Source organism: Curcuma longa, chromosome 10, assembly GCF_044706935.1.
Source record: "Curcuma longa cultivar G26 ecotype Majalengka, Jawa Barat chromosome 10, ITB_CL_G26_1.1, whole genome shotgun sequence".
Lineage (NCBI taxonomy): Eukaryota > Viridiplantae > Streptophyta > Magnoliopsida > Zingiberales > Zingiberaceae > Curcuma > Curcuma longa.
In genome coordinates, this window is record NC_133870.1 from 49,237 (window position 1) to 62,363 (window position 13,127).

Sequence of the window (13,127 nt, forward strand, 5' to 3'; positions counted from 1 at the left end):
TCAACTTGTTGGGATTTCAATACGCCTAGTACATGATTGACCTCAATATGTTGAGAGTTCTTTCTTGCTAAGTCTTAGGTGTTCAATCTTTTTGGACTTGCTTCATGCTAACTAACTACTTGAACATTCACGAGCTAAGTATCTAACAATAGCCTCATCCAACTTAACCTAACCCAAATTTAACAACGTATGAAGCCAATGATAACCTATCATCATCTCCAACCACGAGTTTTGACACACTACTAATGCCAAAAACAATCATTCAACAACAAAAACTAAAATAAAAATTTAGCGTTACATTAAAAGAAAGTATTATTGATCATGTTGGCTTCCAAATATATTGTTGATCAAGTACTTTTAGCAAAAATATTTAATGAATCATTTTAAATCAAAATCAATAATTTTTCATATTGATCTTGTTGATCTAACAAGTAGATTGTTGATCCAAGAGTATACTTTTAGCATTAGAATGAAATTTTAATAAAGGCATGATTGTTAATTACTTTTAGTTAAAAAATACTTAATAATCTATAGTAATTTTACTTCAAAAATAAGTTTTTCATATATATCTAGAAAATAATAAAGTCATCGATAGGTTTCTTTTAAAAAATTAGAAAAATTGACTCGTTAGGTATTTTTGAACCTGTTTTAGTCAAATTTAAATTAAATTCCAGAACTAGAAACGGACAAAGTGAATAATTTGCTTTTAAAGTTAAAAAATAAAGATTCATCGATATAAATGACTCGTAATATCTTTACTCACTCACTTTAATTTTAATTTCAAATGAATAATTTGTGGTCCAATAAATTCTTTCAGTCACCTATATCACGTGCATCCATCGTGACCACCATTTGATTCTGATTCTCTCCTCCTTCCCTCTTCCTCTGCCGCTGTCTCCCGTTTGTTTTTCCTCCTCGCCTCGTTCCGTCTGCGTCGGCCGAACTCCTCTTCCGCGTCGCCAAACCTGCATTTATCTCCTCAGCGGTCGCCCAGGCCTTACTTTTTTTTCTGTTCGCATGTGCTCGACGCTGAGACCCGCCCACTGCTTTGTCTGTGCGTTAGGCATGCCAACCTCCTCTCGCCCTCTTTCCCGCATTCACTCGAGCACCTTCCTTGCCCCTGTTCGGCTCCCATCCCATTCCATGCCTGCCCCGCCGACTCATCCCCACTCCCCTCCATTTATGCCTCCATCCGTCCGCCCAACTCAGGCCTACTGTCGTTTCCAGGTCGTCGTCGATGCCGGTCTATCGGATTCCTAGCCTCCGGATCCTTTTCTACCTCTGCTTCCCTCTCTTTGTCTCCTTCCGCTTATTCCGATGCTTCACCTACCCGCCGGAGAGCGCCAACCCCTCGACCCCTTCCACGCCCCAGGCCACGCCGGCGGCTGAGCGGACTACTAAGAAGCTTCGGAAGCCATACACCATCACCAAGTCCAGGGACAGGTGGACGGCCGAAGAGCACGAGAGGTTTCTCGATGCCCTCTTCCTGTAATTTTCCTCTTCCATCGCCAATTATTGCCATGATTGAGCTTAGTTTTGTTTGTTCTGAAAATTAATTTCACGAACATCTTCTATGTCTCGTGATCCTGGATGGTAAGGCGGTAAACACGTTGTTTAATTTGGTAGTAAAAGAAAGTTGGAATTTATACAAAAGTTGAAGATCACACATGCATATGGTAGTTGTGTGAGAATTTATTAATGTAATCAATCCATCAAAAGCACTTTCATCTCGTACATAAACATTCAGAAAGCTACATCTTCACGTCATCCTTACTAATATAATATTTAAATTACTTCATGGTTAATTAATCAATATAACACAACCTTTGCACCTTACTTCAAATTGATCATAACATTTAAATTTTTTATATTCTTTTTGCTCCAAATACAACACACACTTAAGTTTTCATCTTCTAATTTTTATTTCACCCCAAGGATTTGATAAATTAAACTCACCCCAAAGGTTGCAAAATTGTAGTAGTTTGTTCCTTAAGCTAAACACCATTTGGTAAACAATGTTTTTTTTTATTTTGCCCCTATAATTTACTTTGTTTTCAAAATGCTTCTAGAATTTTAAAATTATCAAATTTCCTTGCTATACTTTTTAACTCATATCTTTTTAGCCCTTGATTATTAAGACCATTACGTTATTGACGAGCAAATGACATGACATAATTACCAAGATAGTGTTCAATCAGATAATAAATTAACAATGTTAATGACTAATAGAGAATAAAACTTACTTGCAACCCAAATTGAAAATTCGGATTGAATTGACTCTATTTTTTTTCCAAACAAAGTCTCCAACATATAATAAATTATATCTCATATGGATCTAATTTCTGTCTTTATATAAAAAGCAAAAATACTCAACATAAACAAATTTTCTATATATCAACTTATTTGTGGCATTCTACAACTATATTACATATCATATACAGTTAAATATAGTTTAATTAGCTCATTATGATGTTATATCGTATATGTGATAATCTGTTTTAATTTTTGAATAACATATAAATTCTGAATCCTTAGCTGAATTATCTAATTACAGAATTTAAATTTTGAATTCTCTTGCATATAGTTGATTGTCCTATTACAATCTATTAGATATTTCAATAGAATAAAATAAAATATTGTTAGAACGTTAATGGTTTAGTTGAGGGGAGTGAATAGCCGACGACTTTTGGAAATCATGTATGATACAAAACTCAAATAAAATGATTAGTAGTAAGTGTATGTATGTGATTTATGAAAGGGATAATAATACAACAAAAATATATACTAAAGGAAATTACAATGCTAGAAAGATGATATAATATATTAATTATGCTAATTCCTAATAGCAGGCAAAAAAACTCATATGTCTAAATAATTTCTTTTTCGAGACAAAGCGTATAATATATCATATCCAATTTTCTACTTTTATATAAAAACAAAACAAAAAACTCAATGCAAGCTAATTTTCTATTTTAAAAATTATTTGTGACTTATTCTATAACTATATTGCATATACTATATAATCAAAATTATTTGTCATGATGACATACCATTATAAAGGGAAAATGCCTAAATGTTTCATATCTAAAGGGAATGCATGAGTTTTGAGATATTAAATGCTTACCACAGGTTTGGTCGTGATTGGAAGAAAATTGAAGATTTTGTTGGCACAAAAACTACAATTCAGGTGCAATTTTTTCCATACTTTTTGAATCTGCTGCTTTTAGTCTCATGCAACCTTAAATTCTGTAATAAGATTTATATTACTTGAACATATCTTTTATAACTGGGAAGTTTGTTGGGTAGCTAACATCCTCCAACTCAAACTCATGGATATTGAATTCTCCCCTGTACTACCAAGAAGGAAAACATTAAATCATGTTTTTGGAGTTCCTGAAAATTCTGTTTATTCCTAAAAATCATGTTTTTTTGTTGGAGATAATAGCTTTACTTTGTGCACTTATGTTGTCTTCTATCTTTATTCTTTTGTTAGCTTTGCCCAGAATTTTTTTGGCTCGAAGGAGTGTGTTGTTAATTTATATCCAAGAAGCAAATGTGTTTTCATTTTTCCCCTCTTCCTTCAAATTTTAAGGATTCTGTTTATCAATTGATTTTTTTTCAAAATTATTTAGTCATGAGTAAGATGTATTTGGTCAATGATGGAAAGGTTGGTATTTGCAAATTTGTTTTGAACTAATTAACTTTGTTGCATCAAACTGCATAATTTGGTCTTATTTAGTTCTTCATTGTTCTTAATATGTTTTCAGATTCGCAGTCATGCACAGAAGTACTTCCTTAAGGTACAGAAGATTGGGTTAGCTGCCCACGTGCCACCTCCACATCCTAAACGCAAAATGCCTCATTCAAACCAACGGAACACCTCTTACAATGGTTTGTATTTCAACATATATAAAAAAGTATGTTATTTTGTTTCTATTCTGTTGGCCTTGTATCAATTTTAACATATGTTGGTAGATATCGTACCGTTGCAATCATCCGTTGCTTGTCCTTCTTCATCTTCTGATATTCTAGCTGCACGCACTCTCTGGGACAATACCTCCCACAATATAAATTACTCATCCAACGAAGCAAGCTCCTTACCTGCTTGCTATACCCTTCGCCCTGATATCGAAGGTATTACTCATATTCCTATTAGGAGAAACATGTTTGAAGTTATTCAGTAATAATTTCTTTTATCAACTTGGTAATGTAGGTGCCAATGGACTACTAAGCAAAACTAGCATCTACAACCAAAATACTAATTGGAGTGGAAATTTAAATGGATATTGGCTAACTGAGAGTGCAACATCGCAAAGAGACCCACATCCTTCACAATCAGGTATGTTTTTTCAGTTTCTACAAGTACTTGTAAGTCTCAATAGATTCATACCATATTTTGAATTAAGGGTATCAACTTCTCTGGAAAATGTATGTGATAACTGATTTTACATGCCACTCTCATGGCCGTTCACAAGCAAAATTCTAATAAATAATTTTAACCAATTTCATTATATATGCTGTAAAATATCATGCTTGTTAAGTTCAATATACCTAATAAATAGTCCATTATGTACCTAAAACATCATCCATTATGAACGGCTACATTAACAACTCTAAATATAAAGGGCAATTTTATATCATTCATTTAAATTTATTGATGAGTTTTTATGGTGTTAACACAAAAAGATGTGTACTTCTCCATTTAGCTTTACATTTCATTTTGTAATCTGCAGTTACTACTCTCAAGTTATAAACTGATAGATTAAACAATGGCTTAATTGATAATACTTAGTATTGATAACCTTTTGTTGAAAATATGAGAATGTAAATATATTATAAATGGAAGAACATATTTATGTTGTTAGATCCGATGGAATCCTTATATATCTCCAAAACGGTATGATATTGTTCACTTTGGGCCCACGCCCTCATGGTTTTGTTTTTGGACTTTACTCAAAAGACCTCATACCAATATAGATATCTCCATTTTATAATCCCAAGATCTTTTCCATGTGTTTCTAATGTGGAATTTTGATTGTATCCCAACATATGCATCCTGTATGCATCGATATATACTTATAAGAAATGATTGGCAAATTCAGAAAAGTAGACACCCTTTCCCTCTAACCATTTTTTTTGTTGTGACAAAAAGTCTATTAAAACTGATGGCTCTCTGGTTTACATCAGGTTACTTATGCATAATCTATTCAATTCCCCATTTCTTACAGCGTAGATAAAAGATTAGCCACTCAACTGAATAACTATGCTAGGACTTAATGAGAAGGCTGCTGCCTTGTGCATTTTATATAGCCTCTAAGCTTTACTCTATCATCACTACTAGCCCATTACTGTGACCTATCTTCTTGAAAAGGAAGGAGATTGTTTTGGTGTGGGCTTTCCAAATCTTAACAGGAACTGACATATCCAAATCTTAACCTGTGAACCAAACTGAATCAAACCATTTCTACATGTCAGCCAAAATAAGGTTCGGACTGGGACTTTGACTCTGTTAATTCAAAGAATGCTTCTTTCCTGCATATGTAGGTTGAGCAACAATACAAGAAGGGCCGAGAGTAACGACTGGCTCTCCCGCAACTGACCCAGCTACTTATAATTCACAGAATTAATGGAAGATTAATCTCTCTCTCGGAAGGGCACTTGTAAATGTATCCTGTCCTTACTATATATATAAGAAGTACCAGTAGCGTACATGAAAGGAAAGACTGAAAAGAAGTTCCATGTACATTCAACGAGAACAAAAGCAGCCACTCTGAGAAAGCAACCAGAAGTTACTCTAATGGAAACTGCTGCGGCAACTTCTCATTAACTTCAGGTGTGTAGCCGATAAATACGGGACTATTAAATCAACAGCTGCAGGCTCTACACCTTATTGTATTAGAAGTAGCTCCACCTTAGGAGCGGGAGAGGAAGAAGACAAGGTGTGACAGTGAGAGAGCTGAATCTTTACATTTGGAGGCTCGATTGACAAGGATAGAGTATTATAGGCTCGACTGAAAGGACAGACTAACAGGAGCTACTGCTAGTGGGTATGATTGAATCCAGATTGAGTCCTGTTCAAATCCAAAGCAAATCCAGCTCAATTTCTGCCTAATACAATCCTCAGCTGGCTAATATTACTCTAAATTAAACCTAGATTGGATCCAAGTACTACTAAATCTGCATTTAAGCTTGTTGGTTCATAAAGGGTAGCCCGATGCACGAAGCTCCCGCCATGCGGGGTCCGGGGAAAGGATCCATTGTAATAATTTCTATTAGTAAACCCTGATCAACTATCTCATCCTGTAATAACCTCCATTTGGACCTAGAAATATAACAAAGATGACAGAGATGGGAGGTGGGCTGGGCATGGGGCTGGTACTGAAGTACAACAACACTGTTGCCAGTGAGAGCATCCTATAGGAATGGTCACAGGTCACCCCTCTGGGCTGTTTGTTGCTCAAAAGGTGTTGGGGTTATTGCTGCTCATATGTTGGATGCAAGGGAGATATCTAGCTAGGCCTCAAAGTTGATTGAGAGTGCAAAGTAGGATGGAGAAAATCAACAGCAGCAGGAAGACAAGGCGGAAGCTAGTGCCAAAGAGTTGTTTGAATTTAAAAATTCAGTTTTGATACCACGAGATACAGCAACAGTATTCAAGACTCAACAACTCACCACAATACAAATTTTACTAATTGAGAGATGACTGGGGGGATCTTCCAACACTTGGAAAGAAATAAACCTATATCCAAAGTATTTAATCAAACTTAAAAGTAAACTAAAAGAAACTTGGAAAAAAGATAATACTGATGCTAAAATGACTCAATAAATTTGGAACTAACTGTCCCATTCTCTGAATAGCTTATTCCTCGAATTTAGAATATAAATTTATCTACTTTTTTTTGACATGCTTAAAATAAAAACTTTATGAAATTCAAAACTTCTTAATTTAAAACTAGCAAATTTAAAATTTCCACAGTCCCTTTTGAATATGGTGTTCATTTAATCATTATCTAACTTGCAGTTGTACCCGATTTTGCACAAGTGTATAGTTTCATCGGAAGTATGTTTGATCCAGATGTTATATGGAGCGTGGAACTATTTTTAGAAAAGATACAAGACATGGATCCAATGACTGCCAAGATTGTAAGTTTTTTAGAAATCGACAAACTTTTTTATGGACACTTTTCCTTCAACATCTTAATCCTCCTGTATATGAAATGTGAAGACTCCATATTATTAATTTCTTTTCATTTAGAACCTTATTATGACCTATTTGAGGAAAACAAGTTCTAGATCATTCTCATTCTTTACTGATTAAAATCCTTCTTGTGGCAGTTATAACATATTTGTTAGTAAATTTTAGTATCTGCATAGGTATTCTGCCGGGTAGATTAACACATCATACCTGAAATCTCAGCCTGTGTTTCCACCCTAAAACAATAAACTTTGTCGTTTGAAGTATTAATATCAGGGTCTCAAGCTCTCGCATGGAAACAGAGAGAGCGCACATGAAGAAAACCCACATCAGTAGGATTACATTTTTAGAAAAAAGATAAAATTTAAAAAAAAAAAAACCAAATTGCAAGGGTACCTCAATCCTCCAAAAAAGGCTTACCTTAATCTTGGTTCATTTAAGTTAATGTGAAAATGAAACAAGATGGCCTACCATCAATGTGTACGTGCAGAGAATTGGTGAAAGTAGGTGGGTTATGTAAGACAATTTGTTACATGTACTTGTGAAAAAATTGCAAACTATCCTGCTTTTACAAACTCTGACACATATGTCTAGATTATGGAACCAGTAAATGAGTTTGTATTTTTTTATTATGCTTAGCTTAAGTAATTTTCTTTTGAAAACTTTGCAGATTGTGATGGTAATGAGGAATGTTACTGTAAACCTATCCAATCCTTGTCATGAGTCTCTTGTGAGTATATTTTATTTTTCACATTGCGGCATTTGAGCATTATTTATAATTTGGAACTTCATCTGAATTATATAACTTTATAATGAAAGCTGCCCCAGAAAAGTGTTTCAATAGTATTATAGGCAAATCGTGGAATGAAATTTCCACATGCAGTCACATTCCAGAAATGTTAACTGCCAAATATAAAAATTTTAGTACCAAAAATCTGGGATACAAGATGAACAAAAATAGAGGTAGGTTGAAGAAATATGGTTGACAAATCTGTGGCATAAAATAGTTTAGAGGTAACTATAATAAATTTTTAGATACAGGTAGGTAATAGGAATGTATACTTCAATGATGATTGATTTTCCAACCCATATAGAAGGATGGTTGAATAATATTTTGGTTACACAAGTGTTTCAGTAATATCGAAGATACTTAACTGAGACTGTATATGGATATTGAAGTTGCTTGTTCAGGTTTAAATTTCATCTCTGACATTTCAATACAATGCTTACTGAAATATTGTGTATTCATGGCATTTCTCCTTACTTCTATTCAGTAGATTCAATTCCACATGTATAATCTGCCTATCTTTCAAGTTTCCGAACATAATGTTCAATGCTTGTCTACCATGCATAATTGTTTTTTTTTTGAGGCTACCCCAGTGTGCCCCATTTATGGGGCAGGAATGTTATAAAAAAACATATATGCTACATGCGGGGAGGGGCAGGGCCTGGCCCCACTCGCCCCAGATGAGATTAAATTTATAGTAGATCAACCTATATTCTTAATTTATATTTTCTTTTTCCCTGCCTCAAACCTAATCTGCACAAAGCTTAGTGGGGAGAGGATGGAAAAGAAGAGTTCATCCATAACTCACCCTGCTAGCAATACCTTGTTTCTTATATAAGGTGGGAATAGAGAGGTAAAAAGTCACCCCATCCTACCCCATTGCCATCTCCAATTCATATTGATTAGTCCAAAATGCTCATTAAACCACTTGCATAATGGGGTCTAGCGTATACATGGTGGTGAGACAAGGCTTTACTTGCACTAGAGCTATGATGTTTTTAGAGATATGCACAATAAAATTTTGAAGATCAAAGAACTTGTTGAGAGGATCGAGGAAATCTTGGGGTTTAAGGAGCATGTGAGATGACATTTTGTTTATATTTCTCCAATAGTGATGAGAGAGTAGTCTAGGGAGGTTGAGAAGTAATTCTACACTATTTGTGTACGACTTTCCTAGGTATGTCTATATTTTGTTCTCACATCATATGTACTTACATTCTCTCGAATAGACATGTGCCTAGGATGAACCATACTATGTTCCTATTTATCTTTTTATATATCCTAGTTTTTATCATCTTGTTAGTTGTAGGAGGTTATTATTGGTAGCACAACAAATGTTTATTATTGTGAAAGGATCATCATCTAGGTAAGATGTGCATGAATGAATATTACTAAAATTTTCCCTTTGTATGTTATTCGTAAGATATTAATGTGTTGACTGAAGCAGTTAGCTTAGCACTTGTAGTAGTAGCTTTACCCACTTCACCACTCAAAGTACTTAAGTTTCTTAGCCAAGGCATGGAAAATTATCCTTTATAGGTACTTTTTTATAAATGAGGAACATGTTATCCAAAAATGAATGCTCTTCTTTGCTCCACCATTATAGCTTGTTTATCCATGGAGAACAAGATGGAGGGTACACTTAACCTAAGGGAATAGAAGGGGAACGAAGGGGAAGATGAAAATAGATCATTTAAACATAACGTTGTTTACTTTGTTTACGGAGTCGAGGAAGGGAAAGGGTTGGGAATAAATTAAAAAGACCTATTTCCCTTCATCTTGTAACACCATGATTCTAAAGCATGATGGTGCCTAATTACTTGTGGAGTACAGCAAACACACATTGGACTGCACGCAAACACATGTTGGACTGCACGCAAACGTGTGGAAGATGCTGTAAATTGTGGGTGGACGCATGATAGACTGGGCAAGTATATAGTGATGCTTGATTATGGGTGAAGTTCACATACACTGCCTAGTTGTGCATGGAGCTAATGCAACAACATTGTGCTACATGTAGAATAGAAATGGGAGAGGGCTCTGAAGTAGAACAAAAGAGGGAGGAAGTACGGGTGGAGGCTTTGTACTCATCAAGGGCAAAGGCATGATTTCAACACCATTTTGTTGATAGACTATGCTTCAACTTAATTTTAGATAGAAGTTATTTCTATAACAAATAAATCAACAAATGGAATCTTCGTCCTTCCTTCATAGTTGATGTTTAAGGTAATAGGGAGGAAGGTGGCATGAGTGTCAGTGAAAGAGGAGGAAGGTTTCATGCTGTCGGGGCAAAGGCATGATTTCAACACCATTTTTGTGGACATGCTATGCTTTAGCTCAATTTTAGGTACAAGTCATTTTTATAAAAAATGATTCAACAAATGGAATCATCCTCCTTCCTTTGGAGTTGATGTTGTTGGTAAACAGTAAACAAATGGCTTAACTCCTGTGCCAATTTGTAGAAGATGCTTTTGCTCCACTGGGTAAATCTACGCTTATTTAGATCTTGCTTCAATCATTATTGAATCATGAATTTCAATCTTTAATCTCAAATTTGAATGTTGCTGTTGAATCGTGAATTTTGAGTTATGTTTTGGAATCTTCAATTTCGGTCTTTAATCACTAATTGAGATCTTATATTGTTAATCCTTGAAACTCCTTTTCAAATCTTGAATTTTAATCTTCAATCTCAAATTTCAGTCTTGTTCTTGTATCTTAAATCTCAATCTTCAATCTCGAATTTGAATCTTTATTCTTGATCTTCAATCTTCCAATTGAGTCTTGCTAATCCCTAATCTTGTTCTTGAATTTCAATTTTTAATCTCAAATTTGAATATTTTTCTTGAATCTTTGTTTCTCAATCTCGAATTTGAATCTTGTTAGAGCTTGTTCTTAAATTAGTGTTTAATCTTCTTCTTGAATCTTAAATTTTGATATTTAATTTCGAATTTGAATCTTGGATGTTGATCTTCAATCTCAAGTTTGTTGTTGAATCTTGGGCTCTAGAATGTTGAATTTCCATTTTCATTTTTGAATTTGAATCTTGAATGTTGTTATTGATTTTTAAATCTTGAATATTGATTCAAATTCAAAGCTTGTTGTTGACTTGAATTTTGATTTTCAGTTTGGATTCAAATCTTGTTCATGAATTTTGGAGATTCAATTTTCATGCAACAATGGTAATGAAGCTCATAGATTTCATACAACAATGGTATCACTAAAACTACGGTTTAAAGAATTATTCAGTGCCAATAGGCATGAAGGAAGAATTTCATTCCACTAAAAAATTAGCACTGGAATAACCATGACAACTTCAATGATAAAAAGGCAAGGCTTCCACGAGGCTTTGCAATAACGACAAGGCTTAATGAAACATCTTGATGATGGTGAACCTTCGGTGAGGCTTCCCAAGATGGTTTATGTAGGATCGATGGCGCAACTAGAGAGTGGTGAATAGCCAAAGACTTTAAAATTAGAAGACACTCGACTACTTTTGTACAAATTACAAGGCTCAAAGAATATTAAAGTTATGCAGTGGAAAATGTAAAATAAAACAAGATCAATGCTAACAAATTATTTAATGTGGTTCGGATCTTTGATCTTACTCCATGGCTTATTGACTTGTTAGGTGAGTCATTACTTGAAAAACCTACTAAATTTGTTCTCTTTTAAGAAGAGGAGAAACTTATACATTGTACAGAAGGTTTTTCATTTTTACAATATATAAAACAAGTTAATTGTAAAAGAAATAACTTGTAAGTAAATTGAATTGCAACATCTTGAAGATAGAAATGTTAAACTCTTAGAGTTTCACAAGAGTATTAAGGACTATAAATAAAGAATGAATTTTGAGCAGTAGAGTTGTCATAGAATGTGTTTTTGAAGAGCTTCTTTTGTCCCTCTATTTATGGTTTTTAAACTGAGCCTAGATAAGCTTCATATAGTTGTTCAATTCTAGTTGATTGAAATCTTCTCTAATCAATTGAAACGTCGATCACGGAGATTATCCTCAAACTGTTAATCTTCGCTCGATTCAACACATTTCGACTTAATCAGTAAGATCGCAAGTATCTTCACTCGATTACAGAAGTTTTATGTACCAATGGTTAATTTCACTAAATTCAAGACATGTCTGGTTGACTTAACACCTGCCAGTGGACTTAATCAGATAAGATCATAAGCTTATCTACTAGCACATAACATTTATAGTAGACTAAAACCAAGTTGAGCTGACTTAAATTCAAGTCAGTCGACTCAAATGACCTTTGCTGCGATCATTAGCCTCTAATGGTTACCTACTTGAGTTGGCACAGACCTCTTCAATCGACTTAATTCAAACAAAGAGTGGTTTATTTCTAGCAGTAGATTATTCAATTAACTCAAACCACTTTAGTCACCTAAATCCCCATTCAATCAACTTAAGTTGAAGGAAAACTCATTTATTCATGAGCAAAATATTTTCAGTCGACCATTAAAACTATTAAACCAAACCTTCAATCAACTGAATTTGTTCGGAGTTCTTGATTTAATTCAAGATTGAGCTCATTCGTCATAACAACCTAGAACACCTATTCCTTAGTCAAGTGCACGCCTAGGTAAACATCTATCCAAAAAATCAAGATTATAAGTTGTTCGTAATCTCTCAAGACTTACTAGTCTTTATCTGCTAAGCCTCTAGGTCTTCCTCTTAAGAGCCATCACCTTTGAGTCTTCTCTTCCTAGAAGGCTCATTTCCAAATATTCTTCAATGTCACCTACCGCCCCTTAACCTTTACCTTTCTACCTTTTTGTCAACACCGCTATTGGTTTTCTCCATTTGCCAATCACCTTTTAAACTTTTCTATTTGCCAACACCTCTTGTACTTCTCCATCTACTATGTATCCAATCAACTTTGACCTACTTCAACTTCTCTAACCTCAACACTCATTGCACCTATAGCTACTTGTTAAGTCTATACACCAACACACTTGACAAACTCATCATAAAATAGAAGCTAAGCTATCTTGAACTCTTTGTCAATCACACTAAAACAAATTGGTCAAACTCGACCACTTGGGGCATGATTGCACTATCAATCCCCCGTTTGTGATGTTTGACAAACTATTTAAGCTATGATATAGAAAATAATTTTTTGATTTTCTCTC

General features: G+C 34.4%; 1 protein-coding gene across 1 annotated transcript in view; it reads left to right on the plus strand.

The window, feature by feature from the left end:
- The first annotated feature begins 1,237 nt into the window (after window positions 1-1,237).
- LOC141836008 (protein REVEILLE 8-like) overlaps window positions 1,238-13,127 on the plus strand; it is a 17,852-nt gene continuing 5,962 nt past the window's right edge. Inside the window, exons 1-7 of the mRNA XM_074723421.1 lie at window positions 1,238-1,488; window positions 3,130-3,187; window positions 3,768-3,891; window positions 3,976-4,134; window positions 4,214-4,339; window positions 7,022-7,143; window positions 7,866-7,925. Of these exons, the coding sequence (XP_074579522.1) occupies window positions 1,238-1,488; window positions 3,130-3,187; window positions 3,768-3,891; window positions 3,976-4,134; window positions 4,214-4,339; window positions 7,022-7,143; window positions 7,866-7,925 (900 nt within the window). The remainder of the gene's footprint in view (window positions 1,489-3,129; window positions 3,188-3,767; window positions 3,892-3,975; window positions 4,135-4,213; window positions 4,340-7,021; window positions 7,144-7,865; window positions 7,926-13,127) is intronic.